The 19,356-nt window shown below is 41.6% G+C and overlaps 1 protein-coding gene across 1 annotated transcript in view; it reads left to right on the top strand.

The window, feature by feature from the left end:
- The first annotated feature begins 4,271 nt into the window (after positions 1 to 4,271).
- The window catches only part of RPS6KA5 (ribosomal protein S6 kinase A5), a 123,611-nt gene continuing 108,526 nt past the window's right edge, over positions 4,272 to 19,356 (top strand). Inside the window, exon 1 of the mRNA XM_054567148.1 lies at positions 4,272 to 4,612. Within this exon, the coding sequence (XP_054423123.1) occupies positions 4,504 to 4,612 (109 nt within the window). The 5' untranslated portion in view covers positions 4,272 to 4,503. The remainder of the gene's footprint in view (positions 4,613 to 19,356) is intronic.

A 19,356-nucleotide genomic window follows, 5' to 3' on the forward strand; every position in this document is an offset into this window, starting at 1 on the left:
CTTTTAATTCTTTTTCAACTATTTAAAATATAAATGATTTTTATGGAAAAAGTGGTGAGATCTGTACAGTCTAAAGTTTATTTAATAATATCATACCAATGTTAATTTCTCAGTTTTTGATGATTGAACTATGGTATGTAACATAATGTTAGAGGAAGCTTGGTGGAGGACGTGTGGAAATTCTGTACTGTTTTTGAAACTCTTCTGCAATTTTAAAATTATTTGAGAATGGAAAGTAAATGAAAGCTCCCTGGGCCCCTGCAGCTGAGATCTTCCTTCTCTATTTTCCATCAGAGGCAAACTCCTTGAAAAAGATGCCCACACACACTGTTTCTCTTCCACTTCCCATTTGCTCTACAAAAGCCATCTTGGACATTGTCTCCAGTGACACCCAAGTTGGCAAATTCATGGGATAGTTACAGACCTCACCTTATGTGACCTCTCAGGGCATGTGACATAGCTGACCACTCCTTCCTCCTTGAAATGCTTTGGCTTCCAACATATAAAACTCTCCAGGCTTTCCTCCTACATCCTTGGCTCCACCTCTTCATTCCAACATCTCAATGTTGAAATTTCTTAGGCTTCTGTCCTGGACTCCTCTTCTCTGCTCATTCTCTTCCCAGGTAATCTTACTCACACCTCTGGCCTCAAATACCAATGATGCCTAAAGTCATATCCCTATATCCCTAGATCCCATATCCTAGACCTCTCTGTCATTCTGCAAAATCATATACCCACATAGCTACTTAATATTGGCATTGGATATTTAGAAATTAAACTCTTGATATTCTCTCTGATATATGCTTTTCCTTTAATTCACCCATCTCCTTAAATGGCACCAACCATGCTTTTCCATCCACCTAGTCCTTCATGCTAGAAACTTGGTATTATTTCAGACATCGTCACTCATCAAACCCAATAATTCATGAAGTCCAAAACATATATCTAGAAACGTTCCATTTCTTTCCATATCTACTACACCTGCCATCATCTTTTGCCAAGACTACAATGATAACCTCCTAAGTGGTCTCCCTGTACCCCCTCTTGCTCCCTCCAGCCCAGTCTCTTAACACTAGCCACAGTGGCCTTTTGAAAATACTACCCCAATTGCACCATTTCCCTGTTTAAATTTCTTCCATTGCTTTTGACTTCACACAGGAAAAACTTGAAAAATACAAGTCCCACCACACACTTTGTGGCAGGGTATCTGCCCGCTTCCCTCACCTCATTGCTTGCTTTCTGTGTTATGGCCCTACTGGCTTTCTCTCCATCCCTAAAATATAATAGGCTCTTTGCCTGCCTTGGAACTTTGCATCTGCACCTTCCTAGAAGTTTCTTCCCCAACAATTAACTTGTGAAATCATCAGCATAGGCTAGATTATGCTTTGGTAGCAAACAACCCCAACATCACAGTAGCTTATGCCTAATAAGACATATTTATTGCTCAGATGACAGGTTCTTCAAGAAGAGACCCAGGGGTTCAGGGTTCTTCTAAATTGTGGCACCCCCATATTCCAAATGTGGCCTTTGTAGTGCTGTGGAAAGAAAAAAGGGCGTGAGGGATTATGTACGGGATTTTCTCTACCAGGTCTGGAAATGGCACATGTCACATCTGTCCACACCCCATTGGCCAGATTACAGACACATGACCCTAGCCTAACTGCAAAGGAAAAAAAATTGTACATCTCCTGTGTATCCAGGAAGAGGAAATCAGATTGGTGAACATCAGGCCAGTATCTGCCACATCCTGATTCAAAGCTACTCATCTTTAAGAATCATTTTAAATAGTACTTCCTTATAAAGACTTTTAAGATCCTCCGACCTAAATTAGGCCTCATGATAAATTCTACTATAACACCCTGTAATTTTCCTTTACAGCATGATCACAATGGAAAGCTTACATTTCCTTATGTAATGACTTAAGATTTATTTCCATTTCTAGACTTTAGGCTCTATGCATAAAAAGATTGTATGTTTTGCTCCCACTATGTCTTTGGCGTCTGCCACAGTACTTGGTATATAATTGGTGTAAAAGTGATTGAGTGAATAAATGAACAATTGTAGTCATCCCCTGCCTACAAATAGCACACTGCTTGTGGAGGAGAAAAACAAATAAGTAGGCACTCATGATTTAGTGCAGTGATTTTCAACTAGTATGTTGTGGCAGGCACATGTTGTGCCTTAAGAGGCACACTGGTATGACCCAAGACTTTTTAGAACATGCAATACCTAATTCTTTAGTCATGGGCACTGATCTCTTTTCACTTAGATTGTCAAATTAAAAAAATGACAATAGCCAACACAACAATGGCCATCTAGTGTGAATAAATCAAAATTATACCTATTTTTTTGGTCAAATCGGCAAAAACAAACAAACAAAAAAAACCCATGTATTTTTTGGTGTGCTGCAGAATTTTAGTCATTAGTTATGTAAGATGAAAAAGTTGACAATTACTGGTTTAGTGGGATAAATGTCCCAGGTCGGTAAGCCAAGGGAGCTGAGGTCAGCCTGAAGGGGTGATGGGGACTTCTCTGCTTTACCTTTCAGGGCAATATAACCCATGAGTCTACAAACTATGGCCCACAAGCCAAATCTGGCTTACTGTCTGTTTTTTATTTTTTTAATGGCCCAGGAGCTAAGAATGGTTTTTATCTTTCTAAATGGTTGAAAAGAATAAGAATATATAATGACATGTGAAAATTATGTGAAGTGTAATTTCAATGTCCATAAATAAAGTTTTATTGGAACACAGACATATCCATTAGTTTACGTACTGCTTATGGTTGCTTTCAATAGCAGAACTGAGTAGTTGTGAAAGAGATCACATGGTTAGCAAAGCCCAAAATATTTGCTATTTGGACCTTTCTGGAAAAATTTTGCTGACTTCTGATCTAACCCATATTTAATTTAAAAGTTCACTTCTGTGTGAATTATATCCAAGTGTCCATCTTTAATCCTCTTCTTTTTTCCACTCTCACTTCCACTGAAATTAGGCCCCCATAAATTCTATCCTTACAACAGTATTTTCACCTTGCTATCTTTCTCCTTCTCCTCCCTTCAGTCTGTCCTTCTCACTAATTTCCAAGAAAACAGCTATGATATTGTAACTATTGTTTGAGGTTCCCCATTCTGCATTAAATAAACCCTGCACCGCTTAGCATGGTAGTCAAGGTTCTCCATTATTTTACCACACCTTACCTTTTCATCTGTATCTCTTACATCGTAACTCCATCTGCCTTATCTATCACTTAACCCACCCTTGCCTTTACCTTCAGGTCCATGCTCCCAGTGACCATCTCTGTATGCAATGTCTGCTGGCATTTCCATCTCACCCAGCTTTTAAATTGGTTATCTCAAATGCCTCATTGCCCTAAAAAAGCCTTCCTCAGCTCCTCTACTGAGAATAATTATGCCATCTGTGCAATTCTCTAACAGTTTGTATGACTTTTATTTCAAATTCTGCTTTATAGTTTCCTGTGTATATACACAGAATGTCTGTTTTTCTCATGTTCTACTGAAAACTGTTTAGGGGCAGGGGTTGTATTACATTTTATTAATCTCTGTATCCTTTTGGTGTCTAGGATGCGTCTTACACAAACATGGAAATGTCTATCCTCTGCAAGTCCTGGAGAGCTGGCATTGTGAATTTTTGCTAAGAACTACTTGTATTTAAGCACAAACGTGACTTGTTTAGGGCTCACTAGTGCGAGTAACACCGTATTAAAACACATGGTCTTCCAGAAGATCACATAACCGTGTATCTCTATCTAGGGCCCTCAGGTTTGTCCTGAAAACACGTGCGTGATCAGCATTTCCCTCCAGGCCCCTCTTCTGTCAACGGAGATTGGCGGACCAAATGTTCCAATCAGCCCTCCCGCCTATTTCAGCAGTAGCCAATCACAGGCCCCGAACGCCTCCCGACTACTAGACACTGTTTACTAACAGATTGAAGCCGGGGGGAATAGGGGCGTGACCGTTCTGGGGAGGTATGGGAAGGGAAGGTCCTGATTGCGTGTGCGCACCAGAGGAAATAGGCGGAGCGGAGTCTCGGACCTCACCAATCGGAGTAGTCGCGCTCCTCCCTCTCCTGCCTCCCCGCCAAGCAACAACAATTCGAGGAGCGGGGCGGGGCAGCTCTTGAAGCGTCAGAGCGGATTGCCAAATGGGAGCCGACACTGATAGATGCGCGCGCCTTGTGCCCAATAAGCGATGGCAGCTCAAATGGCTCCGGTACCTTGCTGGCTGTGGGCGGAGCGGCTGGAGGGAGAAGGCGGTGGAGCAAGGGGCAGTTTGGTTGCGTGGTACTAGCGGTGCCCGCTGTAGGGGGAGGAGGCGGTGGAGCGAGCAGTGCGGCCAGAGCGGGAAAGAGACTCTTCTCTGCGCCCGAGTTCTGGCGCCGCCGCACCCCGGCTCCTGAGGCTGCGGCGGGAGCTGTGAGGGGCCAGGCGTCCCCTGCCTCCTGTGTCCCCTCGGGGAACCCCGCGGGATCAGAAAGGGAGAAGATGGAGGAGGAGAGCGGCAGCGGCAGTGGTAGCGGCACCGCGGGGACCGGCGGGGACGGCGGCGCCGTGGGAGAGCAGCTCCTCACTGTCAAGCACGAGCTGCGGACGGGTGAGCGACCCCGCCCTCTGCCGGCCGGGCCGGCGCGGGGGCGCGCCCCCGAGGGCACGCGGGTGCCCGTGCGGGCCGGGGGCGAGGGGCCAGACAGTGGGCGCGGGGGGCGGGCCCGGGGCGGGGCCTCGCAGGCTGGGTCGGAGCCAGGGGGGTCCCAGGAGGTGGGGGCGCGTCCGCAGGGAGCGGGCCGAAAGTTTTCCGGAGCCAGGGAATGAGCGGCTGGCGCTGGGCTTTGGGGCCCGCGGGGGCAGCAGACAGCCGCCTGTTGGCACTTGTCTGCGAGGTCGTCTTCGGGTCCCTTTCCCGCACAGGTGACCCATCTGTCATTGCATCCTGTTTGGGGTAAAAGGTGCGCCTTTCTCAGTGTGGGGTGAACGATGCTTTGTTTTGGAGCATGATTCCTTTCTCCACGCCTGTGCTTCCCTGGAGGTGGTCCTAGGGGGGTTTTGTGGAATCGTCCGCTAAGGTGACGGGGTCCTGTACGAGATAAAAGGATGCCTGTCTCCTGGGCTTTCCTGAGTACAGTCTCCGGTGAGATAAAGAAGGATCGCGGGCTCCAGGGACTGAGTGCTTTTATTTTCAATTACCATGAAATACTATACTTGGCCTTGAATTTCTTTCAAAGGTCTCCTGAAATAAAGGTTCTGTGAATTTAAACCTCGAGGTAAAAGAGACTCACGAGCCGGCTTAAGCGTTTACGTTCTTATGTTTGAGATCACTGGAGTTGTCCCAAGTTAAAATACTTTATTGGTTGTGTGGGTCCGGGTTGTTCATTTTAGAAAATGCTTATTTGGACTAATAAGTAAGTTTAGATTTATATTGGTTGAACCCAGTCTCGTATTAGAGGTTCTTTCTCATTTCTGAACAGGTATTACTTTACTGAGTTGTTCATCATTACTATCAAACGCTCTTGTGAACGTTTATAAAGGTTTTTGATTCAGCTTCGTTGGCATATTGGGATACTCTTTTATTGTGTAGACAGAGATTATATACCAGGTTTCAGGTGTATGCCTAGTAAACCTTGTAACTGTTTTGAACAGACTTTAAAGTTAGATCTGTCATGGTTCTTTTAGTTTTTGTTATTTCTAATTTGATTGCCAGTTAGCATTCCACTGAGTGCCAAGGTGGTGACTTAATTTAAGAGGGTGTCAAATGCATGCTTACTTACTTCAACATTTTTAAACATTGATTTTTTTTTTTTTTTGGTTGTTCGAATTTATGTACGTTGAGCCACTTACTCCATTATCTTTTTGAGTTCCTAACATAACCTGTGTAGGCTTGGTTGGTTTGATTTTTTTTCTCACTCGATTTAATAGACAACTGGTATTTTCAAAATGCCATTAAATTCTTTACTCAGTACGCATTTATTCAGTATTAATATCTGATTTGTGCCAGGCTCAGTGTCATGTGCTTTCTGGTGTGGGGATCCTGAATTCCTTTTTCTTACCTTACATAACAATTTACTGATTTTTGTATGCAGGATCGTTCTGCACAGCAAAAGCTACTGAAAGTCACGCTTCCCAGCCATTGACCATAGGTACAAGCAGCTTTTTGCTAAGTGACCGAAGAGCAACCTACTTCTTTTTAGTAGTCAACCAACTGCTCAGTTTCTGGGTTTTGCAAACAATGCTAGTTTTGTAGAAAACAATGAGTACTGCTTTATTTCCCTTTCTCTACTGTGTGAATCATCAGCTTCAACTTTGCATTTCAGAATTTTTTGTGATGGATGGTGAGATTATACTGAATTCGTTAGTACTGTTAACTGTCAAAGGAAATGAACAGTCATTTTGATTTATTGCTGAACATTGGAACTGACCAGATATAGTGGTCAAAAACACTTAAAATATAACCTGAAATATTCACTCTTCTTCGGCCAACTGTGCTTCTGTCGGCACATGATGCTATAATAGGCACCAAAGTAATCTGATCTCAGAGTGGTCCCTTGCTTCTCAAAATATGAACAAGCATATAGCCATATCACGTCAGCAGTTGGTGATTGCTCATTTGTGCTCCAACACTGTATTATATGCTGCAGGATGAATGAAAAGGCAAAAAATGTCACATGTAAGGACATGGAAATTGTTCCAGTTGTGGGGACTGAAGTAGCATGGCATAGCTGGGCAGGGATTTGGAAGACTTCCTTCTGAATCTGTGCTCTGCCACTTACTAGCTGTGTAGCCTTGGGCAAGTCATTTCACTCTTTCAGATTCACTTCTCTCGTCCACAAAATGTGAAAATTGAATAAGACCCTGTTGGGAAAATGCTAAGCAGATTGCTTGGCACATATTAAGCACTCAGGAGATGTTGATTGAATGTAAATCTGAAAATCACTCTGTAACAGTTATGTTTTCTTAATGTGTGTGAATTAATTCAGTGTAACTTGGAAAACAGAATACTCATTTGGTACTCAGCCTGTGCCACATTGTCAGGCTATCATCTTTTTCTGTACATATCTTCTGAAGTAGAATGTAAACTCCTCATAATCCCTGCTGCTGTTTAGCAGCCTATGCATATCTCTTTAATAACATTTCACACAAATGGTATGTATATAATCACTTTTCTTGTCTGTGCTATACTGTAAGGTCCTTGAGACCTTGTTCTTTGTTCTTTGACTATATCCCTTGTTCATTTTCACCCTTGACATCTAAGTATTCACATATTTGTTGAGTGAATTCATTGAATGGATGAAAATTCAGGACCAAGTCTAACCATTTATTATATTCCCAGTACTTTGGGTATATTATGTGGTTAATAAATTGATGACAGTGACTATAAAAGCTGAAGAAGGAAGAATAAAGATCTGATTAGACATGTTCAACATACATTTCTTGAGCACTTTGTTTTCTAGACTGGATGGTACTGATAATACCAAAAATGACTAAGAAAGTGTTTTGCCCTCTGATAGTAGGGGAGGAGGCCATGTAAACTAGTAATTAGGATACATTATCCTAAGTATAATAATAAAGGATTATACAGAATATAAAAGTAGCAGAAAAGAGGTTAGGACTTTTAAGTTTCAGATAATGTAACTCTGTTACACAATAGCAACAAAAAGAAGGGGGTATTATTGAAACAATACTGGTTATCTTACCCATTCTTTTATTCAATAAGTACTTCATTACCTCTTATGCATTGAGTGCCATTTTGGATGCTGGGATTATAAGACAGATGAGGTCTTCCCACTGGAAGGACAGGGTTCCCACTGGAACCAGAAACTAATATACTCCCTCCATCCTGAATCTTTGTCTCTGTGTGATGATTATTGTTCTCCACTGCTGGCCAACTTTTCTCACATGGGAAAGAACATGCCTGCTGGCAGACCCCAAGTTTTACATCTCACAGCCTCAGATACTGGAAAGGCACTGCCTTTTACTTCACTTCAGATACTGACAGTCTCAGGGATGGACGTCATTGGCCTGGCTCTTGTCAGGTGCCCTCTTTTGGATCCCTCAGCCGAGGCCAGGGAATGAGATCGTGTTCTACGAACATGACAGCTACTACAGTAAACACACAGATGGGGGTGGAACTAAACTCTTAGAAGAGGAAGCATTGTTGGGAAAACATTTTCTTGGGCATCTGTCATTAGTAGAGAGAGTCTAACAGAGGAGAGGGTCAAGGAAGGGGGTATTAGTTATCTATTGCTGTGTGACAAGTTACTCGAAAAATCTAGTGGCTTAGACAGGACATGATTTCTGTGGGTCAGGACTGTAGGAGTTGCTTAACTTGATAGTTCTGACTCCGGGTGTCTCATGAGGTTGTTGTCCAGATGTTTGGCAGGACTGAAGTCCCCTCAAGGCACGTGAAGGGGCTGGAGGTTCCCCTTCTAAGACAGCTCACTCACGTGTGGTTGGCAGGATGCTTTCGTTCCCTGCCATGTGGATGGACCTCCCCAGACGATTCCTTGAGGGCCCTTACGAAGTAGCAGCTGGCTCCCCCGGAGCGAGCGATGGAAGAGAGCATGGTGGAAGCTGCAATGTCTGTTACGTCAAACAGCTTTTTTTGACATAAAATTTACACAACATAAAACCCACTTGTTTTAAGTGCACAATACAATGAACTTTAGTATACTTAAAGAGTTACACAACCATCACCATGGTCTGATTTTAGAACGTTTCCATCACTTTAAAAAGAAATGTCTTACCCATTTATACCAGTCACTCCACGTTCCCATCGCCCGTCCTCAGCCCTACACAGCCACTGATTCTACTTGCTCTGTCGATTTGCCAGGGACAGTGTAATGAAATGGAAGGTACAATATGTGGTCTTTTATGACAGGCTTCTTTCACTGAACACAGTGTTTTCAAGACTCATCCATGTCGTGGCGTGGACCCGCACTCCCTTTTTTCAAATTGACAGGTAGTATCCCATTGTATGGCTATATCATATTTTGTTTATCAGCTCGTCAGCTGATTGACATTTGAGTTTTCACCTTTTGCCTTTGTGAATAATACAGTTATGTACATTTGTGTGCCAGTTTTTGTGTGGACCTATGTTTTTATTTCTCTTGGGTAGATACTAAGAGTAAAATTATTGGATTCCATGGTAAGACTGTGTTTATAAGTTTCCCAAGGTAGCTGAACCAGTTTCCAATCCCCACAAGCAATGTACAGCAGCTCCAGTTTCCCCACAGCCTCATCAACACTTGCATCTTCTGTGTTTTTGCTTGTAGCCATCCTAGTGAGTATGAAGCAATAGCTCATGATGGTTTTGATTTGTGTTTCTGTAATGACTAATAATGTTGAGTATCTTTTTATGTGCTTATGGGCATTTGTGTATCTTCAGGGAAATTGTCTATTAAGATCCTTTGCCAATTTTTTGATTGGTTGATTTGTCTTTTAATTATTGAGATGTGAGTGTTCTTTGTGCATTCTAGATGCAAGTCCCTTATCAGACATACAGGGTGGGGCAAAAGGAGGTTTACAGTTGTGAGCATGCATACCACAGTTCTGTTCTCGTATTATTGTTTTAATTATTGTGGTACTTGCCATATGAACAATTGTAAACCTACTTTTGCCCCACCCTGTATGTTTGCAAATATTTTCTCATAAAGTCGGTCGTCTTTTGGGTTTTCTTGGTATCCTTAGAAGCACAAAAGACTTTAATTTTGACAAAGTTCAATTAATTGGGTTGGCCAAAAAGTTCATTTAGTTTTTTTTGCAGAATAAGGATACATTTCTCATTTTTACCAATAACTTTATTGATTTGCATATTTTGAGTATGTCTGCTATCTCCCGCATTGTAGAACATTGATTGTTCTCAGTTAATGTCTAGATTTGATTGCTGTCAACTTCAATTAGTCTATCCGACCATGGAGCATTGTCCAGAGAGAAATCTCCAACACGAAACTTTGCAAACCACTTTTTGCATGTTGAGTCAGTCACAGAACCTTCTCCATACACTACACAAATCCGTTTTGCTTTTTAGTTGTATTTTTACCTTTTTTGAAATAATAAAGCATAATATGCTGACAATGTTGTTTGTTTTCTTCATCTTCAATATTAAAATGGAATCACAAACATTCACCAATTTTGATAAGTTTTTTTAAATGCACACTGACATGACAGCTGTCACTATACAGTCTAACAAAATTGTTTTGAGTGAAGTTAAAGACAACTAAACATTACTAGAGCCACCTTATGGAAAAAAAGAACCACAAATGAACTTTTTGGCCAACCTAATATTTTTTATTTTGTTTCTTGTACTTTTGGGGTTGTACCAAAGAAACCATTGACTAATCCAAGGTCATAAAGATTTATGCCTTTGTTTTCTTTTAAGAGTCAGTGGATTTAGCCGTTACATTTAGGTTTTGATCCATGGGTCAAAAGACTATTCTTTCCCCATTTCATTGTCTTGGTACCCTTGTCAAAATCAATTGACCCCAATTTGATTCCACTGATCTTTATGTCTATCCTATGTCAGTACTACACTATCTTGACTAATGTAACTTTTTAGTAAGTTTTGAAATTGGAAAATGTGAGCCCTCCAACCTGGTTCTTCTTTTTCAAGATTCTTTTGGCTATTCTGGGTCCCTTAAATTTCAATATACATTTTAGGACCAGCTTCTTAATTTCTGAAAAGAAGCCAGCTGGGATTCTGGTAGGGATTACACTGAATCTATAGATCAATTTTGAGAGTGTTGCCAACTTAGCATATTGTCTTCTGATTGATGAACATGGAATGTTTTTCTGTTTATTAAGCTCTTTCATTGCTTTCAACAGCATTTTGTAGTTTTCACACTGTAAGTTTGCATTTCTTCTGTTAAATTTATTCCTAAGTATTTTATTTTGTTTTGCTGCTATTCTAAAAGGAATTATTTTTTAATTCAATTTTGGGATTATTCATTGCAGATATACAGAGATACAATTTATTTTTGCACATTGATTTTTGAATCATGCAACCTTGCTGAGCTAGTTTATTAGTTCTATTAGGTTTTTAGTGGCTGTTTTAGGATTTTTTTTTTTTTTGCAAGATTATGTCATCTGAAAATAGGGATAGTTTTACTTCTTCCTCATCAAGCTGCATACCTTTCACTTAATTTTCTTCCTTATCTGCTCTGGCTAGAACTTCCCATACACTGTTCAATAGAACAGTGAGAGGAGACATCCTTGTCTTGTTTCTGATCTTAGGGGCAAAGCTTTAGTTTTTGACCTTTAAACGTGAGGCTAGTGATGGGTTTTTCGTAGAAGCTCTTTATCAGGTTGAAGAAGTTCTCTTCTTTCACTAGCTCCTTTGGATGTCTTTATAATGAAAGGGCTTTGGATTTTGTCATATGCTTTTTCTAGATCTATAGAATATTGTGTAATTTTTGTTTTTTGTTTCATTAATGTGGTATATTAATTGACTTTTTGAGAGTTAAGCCAACCTTGCATTGTTGGGATGAGTTTTACTTTCTCATGGTACATAATTCTTTTATATACCATGCTGGATTCAGTTTGCTAGTATTTGTTGAAAATTTTTGCGTTTATATTCATAAGATACATTTGTTTATAGTTTTGTTTTTTTATGATGTCTCTGGTTTCCCCGAAATATGTTGGATTGATTTTTGCTACCAACTGAAGATCTCATCTATTTGGTTGCTGGCATCCATACTTAGGGTCTTCTGAGTAAAGGTGAACAGAGGTCAGGGGTGGACTGTATTTCCAGCTCTGCCCCCAGCTTGCTGTATGACCTGGGATAGGTCATTTCACCTTTCTGAGCCCAAGTGAATCCATAAAGTAAAGGTATTGGACTTAAGTTATAACCAAAGTACTTAACAACATTAAGCTGGTATTCTATAGACTTACTGTGGAAATCTTGGTATAGATAAAAGTCAGGAGTGGCGATTTACTTTAAAAGCTAATTGTGTTTTACCCAAGGATTTATGATCAAATCCCATTGAAAACAACAGTTCCCTGATATGTTTTGAATATGATTCCATTTATAACAATTTAATTTATAACCAGCTATTTAGGAACGTAATACTTTCCTACAGTAAGACACTTTGAAAGATTTCAGTGGTAATCTTATATCTGCATAAATATATATTTGTGTCCCTGTGTATATATTTTAGTAGTGTTTTTCCCTTTACTCGCACTCTCCTTGCCTTGAGAAGAGTAGGCAGAACTTGTGCTCTATCTTTAGTTTTATAGGATACATTAAGAAGGTTAAAACTCTAAATAGGTTATTGATAGTATACTAGCTTAATTCCCTAGAGCTTAGACCTAAAAGAAAGAAAGAAAGAAAGAAAGAGAGAGAGAGAGAGAGAGAGAGAGAGAGAAAGGAAGGAAGGAAGGAAGGAAGGAAGGAAGGAAGGAAGGAAGGAAGGAAGGAAAAGAAAGAAAGCAATATCCCTTACCTTTCTATCACAAGCTGTAGAGATTAAGAAAGTGATGTATTTGGGCATAGGAGGTGGTATCACCTCCTCCCTCAAGTCAAGGGGGAGTCAAGTATATTTGGTATTTGTACTTTGTAGGAGAAAAACTTTCTCAAGTGCCATGTCTCCTGTTGCACCAGACCGCCTACTCCACATTAACTTGTACTCCAAACAAGGGAGAATATGAAACCTCAGCTTCCTGGAGACGTGAGTGGTTTGGTGGACAGGATTGGAAAAAAAACCTGATGCTTGGTAAAAACTCCTCTAGGGACTATCTAACATGATGATACCACGTGTTGGCTGAAGCCTCACGACTGAGTGCGCTGTTGAGAGAGGGCGATGCCAAAATACAGTGGGAGGGAGGGGCTGTCACGGTTCCCTCCTTTGGGCTCCCGTAATGATCTGCTGATCTCTCTGTGACAGCGGTTTTTCAACCATTCTCATCTCATGGCACACATTTACATATAAACTAATTACTAAAATTCTGCAGCACTCCAAAAAATGTTATATTTTTTGCCAATCTGACACAAAAAAATAGGTATCATGTTGATTCATTCACACTGGACAGCTATTGTTGTGTTGGCTGTTGACCTTTTCTTTTTTTTTTTTGATAATCTATGGGGAAAAGAGGTCAGTGCCCCTGACTAAACAGGCAGGCGCAGTATTGCCTGCTTAAACACTCTTGTGGCACCAGGGTGCCCGCCACACCACGCCGGCTGAAAACCACTGCTCTGTGTACCTCAAAAGCGCGAGCACTCCTACGTACCTCTTCCTCGTCAGGGAAGGTGAATAGGGTCTAAAATAGAATCTTGCCCTCCTTATGTTCATCTCCAGCAATTCCCCTCTGGGTTCAGGAATAGCTGTTCGTCTGAAAATCATGCAAGTTCTCTGGACTTTATATATTTCTACAGTTGTAAGTGAGGTGGCTTTCTCACTTAAAAAAAACTTCAGGAGGCATCGTGTCTTGTGACTGCAGGGAGAATAAGGAGGCAAACGTCCCGATTTTTCGTGCAGTACTTGGTATTGCAGTCATTTTATTTCATACAAGTTTTTGTGTAGGTGTGCTTCTTTTTATGTGATCAGTGTGTTCCTGGCAAAAAGTTGGGTAAATAATATTTTTGTAGTATTACATTATTTGGAATGTAGAAGATGAACTTAAAAGAATTCTATGATTAACTCTTGATTAATGAAACTTTTTTGATTAAGTTCTCCATTGTGGCTCTATTCTAATTATGTAGATTTGGCCTTATCATGCTGTTTTTCAGGACGCCATTCTCCAGGTTAGGTAGCTGCACACAGGTCGGTGATGAAGTCTTATGTGGTAGGTGGAATAAAGACACCCGCATCACCACCCAGGTGTCGAGGTCCAAACCCTGAAACCTGTGAATGTTTCCTGGCATGGGAGGGAGAACGCACAGGGGTGAATGAGTTCAGGATTTGGGATGGGAAGAATACCCTGGAACATCCAAGTGGCCCCATGTGAACACAGGGCGCTTATCAGAGAGAGGCAGGAGGGTCAGAGTCAGGGAAGATGATGTGAAGAGCAAAGCAGAGGGAAGGATGTCATGCAAACAGAGATTGGAGTGTTGCCATTGCTGGGCGCCGTGAGCCAAGAAGCAGGAGCAGCCTCTGCAGGCTGAGGAGCAGATACCCCCCCGGGAGTGTCCGAAAGGAGCACAGCTCTGCTACCGCCTTGATTTTAGTTCCACACAACCCCTTTGCAGACTTCTGATCTCCAGAGCCGTAAGAAAACAAATTTAAACCATGAAGTGTGTGTTACTTTTTTGTAGCAGCAGTTGGAAACTAATACATCTTGCTTAAGATTGGATGAGCCAAGAGATCATTTTACACCAGGCCCAGGGCGACTGAGTATGATAACAATGTAAAGCAGTCAGCTATTTAAACTACTATTTTAGTAGAAAATCGTAACCAATGTTGTGCTCAGTAGAAGTAGAATGGTGTCTTCTCTAAGGAATCCAAGAAGACATTCCTTTCTGATCTTGGTACCAAGCCGAGCTGAGGCACTTTTGACCAGCTGTCCTGTTCTTCGTAGGGGTCCTCTGACGTGGATCCCTGAGCAGAGAGCCCTTTTATCAAGTTGGTGGCCAGAAAGCTTCAAATCTCAGGCCCACACCACATGAAGCTGTGGTCTGGCATGCATGTTGAGCCTCTTCCTGGTACCATTTTACATCTCTATGCTTTCTTTGTTTTCTTTCTTTCTTTCTTTCATTATGCTTTAGTTAATCCAAGTAATTTGCCTTAAGTCTTTTCTAGATCAAGGTAGGGATTAGGTAAATATGGAATTAAATAAATACACATATATAAACTCCTGTATACATACCATAAGTAATATGGAGAAAATGGGAAGATACTTGATTTTCTACCCAGTCTTTTGCTTCTTAAATGAAATCTGTCATGTGATGTTTGTGCTATTTTTATATTTCTCCAAAAAAGGAAAAAAGTGAGATCTCTAATTAATTACTAGCACTTTTGGTTTTAAAAAAATACATAGTGAGACATCAGTAAAATAGAGGCATGCTTGTAAAGAAGAATTCGAGTGGCAGAAAGGTAGAAATTGCACACAGGGCAGTCCTCGTACCAGGCGGTTTTCTACCTGAGTGGACTATCCCATCGTTAACTGGAAAATGTAGTCAACTGAACCACTCTGTCCTCTAAGCCATCCATAATCTGGAGTGGAATTATATAAGTTATTCCTAGAGGAAAAGCTATTTAAAATGTGTAATAAGGATAATGTTTCACTTCATATCTAAATTTGATGCTGCATTAAGAGGGCGTGAACAAATCTTAGACGTAGATTTGCAATAACCCTTTCCCATGAACTTGCCCCTGCTTTTCCTTTAGGTATAAAGGTCATTTGTTTGTTAGGAAACATAATTAGGGCTAGGTTAGGACAGATCTAACAGGGCCATGCACATATCAGACTCATAACTTTGACTGAATTTGTCATGTCTAAGTTGGGAGCCACAGTTTTTTCACCCATTAAAAATTTGTTGAATTTGGGCACCGTACCAAATGCTGGGTTTTAGCAGGGAACAAATTTGACATGGCTTCTACCCTCATTGAACTTTACCTAACAGAAAGGCCTTAAATACATAATCATACAATTAATTCTATGAAGGCAATTATGATAAACTCTATGAAGAAGTACAGGGTTCTGTGAGAGAGTCCAGCAGGGTGACCTGGCATTGTGTGAGGGGTGAGGGAAGGCTTCCGTGAGGCGGTGGTGTTCAGGTAATGTCCTTGTTATTATGGGGCGATGAGTGGGGGGGATAAAGCATTTCTGCCAAAGAAAGCGACAGAGATGGTCCTGAACAGGAAATGGCTTGGCACACCGGGGTTACTGGAAGAAAATCCTCTATGGCTTGATTATCGTGTCCAAGCAGGAGAATCACAGGAAACGGGACTGAAAAGGTAGCTAGGGCTGTTTCGTGCAGGGTTTTGCAGATTGTGATAAAGTGTTCAGGCATTTGCCGGAGTGTGCAGTGTCAGGCCACCGAGGGATGTTTTAGAGATATGTTTTGTGTTATGAAAAATGACTCCCCATTGCTGTGAGGAGAAAGGGAGGAAAGACTGAATTAAGGGAGACTAGTTAGGAGGCTATTGCAGAAGTTCAGGTGGGGTATACAGGTTTAGACTAAGGAACAATTAGAAGTTAAGAGTTGTGAATATGTTTGAGATGTATTTAGAAGATAGAATCAACAGAATTTGGTATTGTATTGACAAGGGATCTTCTGGCTGGAACAAATATATGTTTGAAGGTGCTGTTTGTTTAGGTGGTGTATCAATTTCCGACTGCTGCATAACAAATGATCGCAAACTTAGTGGCTTATAATGGCACCCATTTATTAGCTCATAGTTGAGTAGGTTTGAAGTTCTCGCGGCATGGCTGACATTAAGGTGGCAGCCAGGCCAAGGTCACATCTTAGAGGCTCTGGGCAGAAACCCACTTCCAAACTCATTCTTGTGGCTGGCGTGTTAGTTCCTGCCGTCATCAGCCAGCAGCTGGGGTCCTCTGCTAGTGCCTCAGGTCTTTGCAAGTCTTCTCATCTGGCCCCTCCATCTGCAGGCCAGCAGGCGTGTGGTACGTGCTTCTCAGATCTTTCTCGTGCTTTGACTCCCGGGCTTCTAGGTCTCCTTCCCTGACTTCCAGGCCTTAGGCGTTCATTCGGTCAGGTCAGCTTACATGATCTTTCTCTCATAAGGTCAACGGATTGGGACCTTAACTATGTCTAGTTACATGTGCAAAATCCCTTTATCACAAGAGTGGTATCTTATTATAGTCACTCACGCAAGGGCAGGAGGTCATGCAAAGGGTCATTGGGGTCGTCATAGAATTGTGCCTTAGAATTCATGGATGGCAAACCCAGGTGGTGCCTATGGGGCGGGCAGAAAAGAAAGGATCCAGTTTCACACAAAGTTTGAGATGTGTTTGACATATTTTAATGGACATATATGGTAGTAGTAATCAAGGATAATGAAAGCTTACTGTGTGTTACATAGGTGCTCTCATCAACTCACTTAATCTGCGCAGTAAGTGTATGAAGTGAATGCTGTTATTATTATTCTAATTTTACAGCTGAGGAAACTGGGCCTCCGGTCCAACTTGCTTGGGGTTACTCAGGAAGTAATAGAAGAACCAATTTTGACCCCCCGTGCAGTCTGGCCCCAAGGCTCATCTAAACCACTGCGTTTCACGTCATCAGAGGGATATGGGACTGGAGCTTGGAAAAGATGTCTGGGCTGCAGATCAAAATCTTAGCATCGTTGGCGCCAAGATGACATTTGCAGCCCAAGTGTAGAAGAGAGCACCTTAGGAGAGATTGGAGAATGGGGAGAGAGGAAGAGGACTCAGAACTGAGACCTGAAAAACTCCAAAACTCAGAGGATGGATAGAAAAGGAATCGCTAAGAAAGAGTGTGGAGCAGAAACAGCCACAAGAAAAACCAGGAGAACACCTGGGAACACTGAGGTGGAATGGAAGCCAAGGAGAGGCGGTGCTTCAGGGGGAGTTTGTCAGGTCAGACTGGTTGGCTAACGTCCTCATCGAGAGCAGTTTTGGGGGAGATTTGCCGGGAGATGCCAGATTGGAATGGGTTGAGGAACGGATGCAAGTGAAGATAACTTCTGAGAGACTTGGCTCACGGGGGGATTAAAGAGAGAGACTTAGCCAGAGACGACTGTGGGGCTTGGGGGTGGGGGCGTTATTTGTTATCTTTTTAAGATGAGTGATGCTAGAACATTTTTAATTACCAGTGGTCTGGATCCATGGCGGAGAGAGAGAGGTGGAAACTACACAGACAAGAGGGGCTGAGAAGGGGGCCGTGGACATGGGGTGTGTGTGTCGGGGGGGAAGATAGGCCTCTGATAAGAGAAGGCCCCCTGTTTCTGTTATAACAGGAGGGAGGGTGGAGAGGATACAGGTGCATTTGTAGATTTGGTGGCAAGAAGATATGGGAGTTTTGAGCTTCTGAATTTTTTCCCTTTTCTATGAATTGTGAAGAAAAGGTACTTCTTCAAGAAGAAAAAATAGCTTTCTTGTTTTTATAAAAAAAATTGTCATTTAAAAAGTCTTAGCTGTAGCCCTGACCAGTGTGGTCAGTTGGTTGGGCGTTGTCCCGTAAAGTGAAGGGTCGCTAGGTCAATTCCCGGTCAGAGCACATGCCTAGGTTGCGGGTTTGATGCCCTATGGTTATGCATGCGAGAGGCCACTGATAGATGTTTCTCTCTTGCATCGATGTTTCTCTCTCTCTCTTTCTCCCCACTCCTTCCCCTCTCTCTAACACTAAATAAATAAAATCTTAAAAAAATAAAACTTAGCTATAGGGAAACACGCAAGTTGACACAAAATTTACGTGCTACTAGGTGAAACTTTATAGACTGTTGTAGAGCATCTTACAGAAAGAGGTTTTCAGGCACCGCCATTGAAATGCTTCTGTGCTTTCCGTAGAGGTCAGTTCCCTGAACATGTTCTCTAGATCATGCCAACATTCTTAGTAAGCATAGTGTTCTTTTTCTTCTTTTTGAAGTGTTTTATATTTAGTTCTGTTCTTCTAAGTTAAATTTATTTGGTACACATATTGGAGAAAAAAGGCTGTTTGTTACTGCTTTATAAGCATTCGTTTTCTTATTGACTCAGTTCTCTTACTGGCTCAATCATGTAATCCCAGAATCAGTTGGATGAGTAAACATTGCTGTTTTATATACCAAAAGTACAGCGAGTCTTGAGGGTGAGCAACCCTGGCAATAAGAGAAAAGTGGGCAGCATTGTTTCAAAGTACACAGATATTAAATTTAACTTTGTTCTCCCTCCAGCAGAATGCTGTCCAGAGTCATGGTTTGAGGCCCAACCACAAATCTAAACAGCTTCGGAATAGCTTACCACCTGGCAGTTAAAAGGAACCTAATGTGCTAGCTGTTTAGCTTATTTTCAAGCTTATTTTTTAGAATTGAGCTAATTGGAGCCTGCAGACTGCAGTTTAAGATTTTATTTTATTATTTTTTATTTTGGAATTATGTCATTTATTAGACTTATCACTATATCTTATTATTTAATTTTAAAGTACACATAGTAATATATTACAAGTGCATTTTGAAAAAACTATATTTTGGCTCTTGCTGGTGTGGCTCAGGTTGTAGGTTTGATTCCCAGTCAGGGCACATGCCTGAGTGTGTGCGATCCCTGGTCCAGTCACTTAACGGAAAGCAACCAATCGATGTTTCTCTCTCTCATTGATGTTTCTCTCATTTAGTAGATGAAAGTAGTCTGGCATGACCCAAGATGGCAAGAGAGTAGCTGGCAGCTCTGTTCATCCTGGTCTCGGGCGAAGGTGGGGGCAGAGTGGGCTAGAGACGCCGGAGGAGAGACTGG

Source organism: Pteronotus mesoamericanus, unplaced genomic scaffold (genome assembly GCF_021234165.1).
Source record: "Pteronotus mesoamericanus isolate MK-2021 breed Mesoamerican mustached bat unplaced genomic scaffold, CSHL_Meso_final contig_182, whole genome shotgun sequence".
NCBI lineage: Eukaryota > Metazoa > Chordata > Mammalia > Chiroptera > Mormoopidae > Pteronotus > Pteronotus mesoamericanus.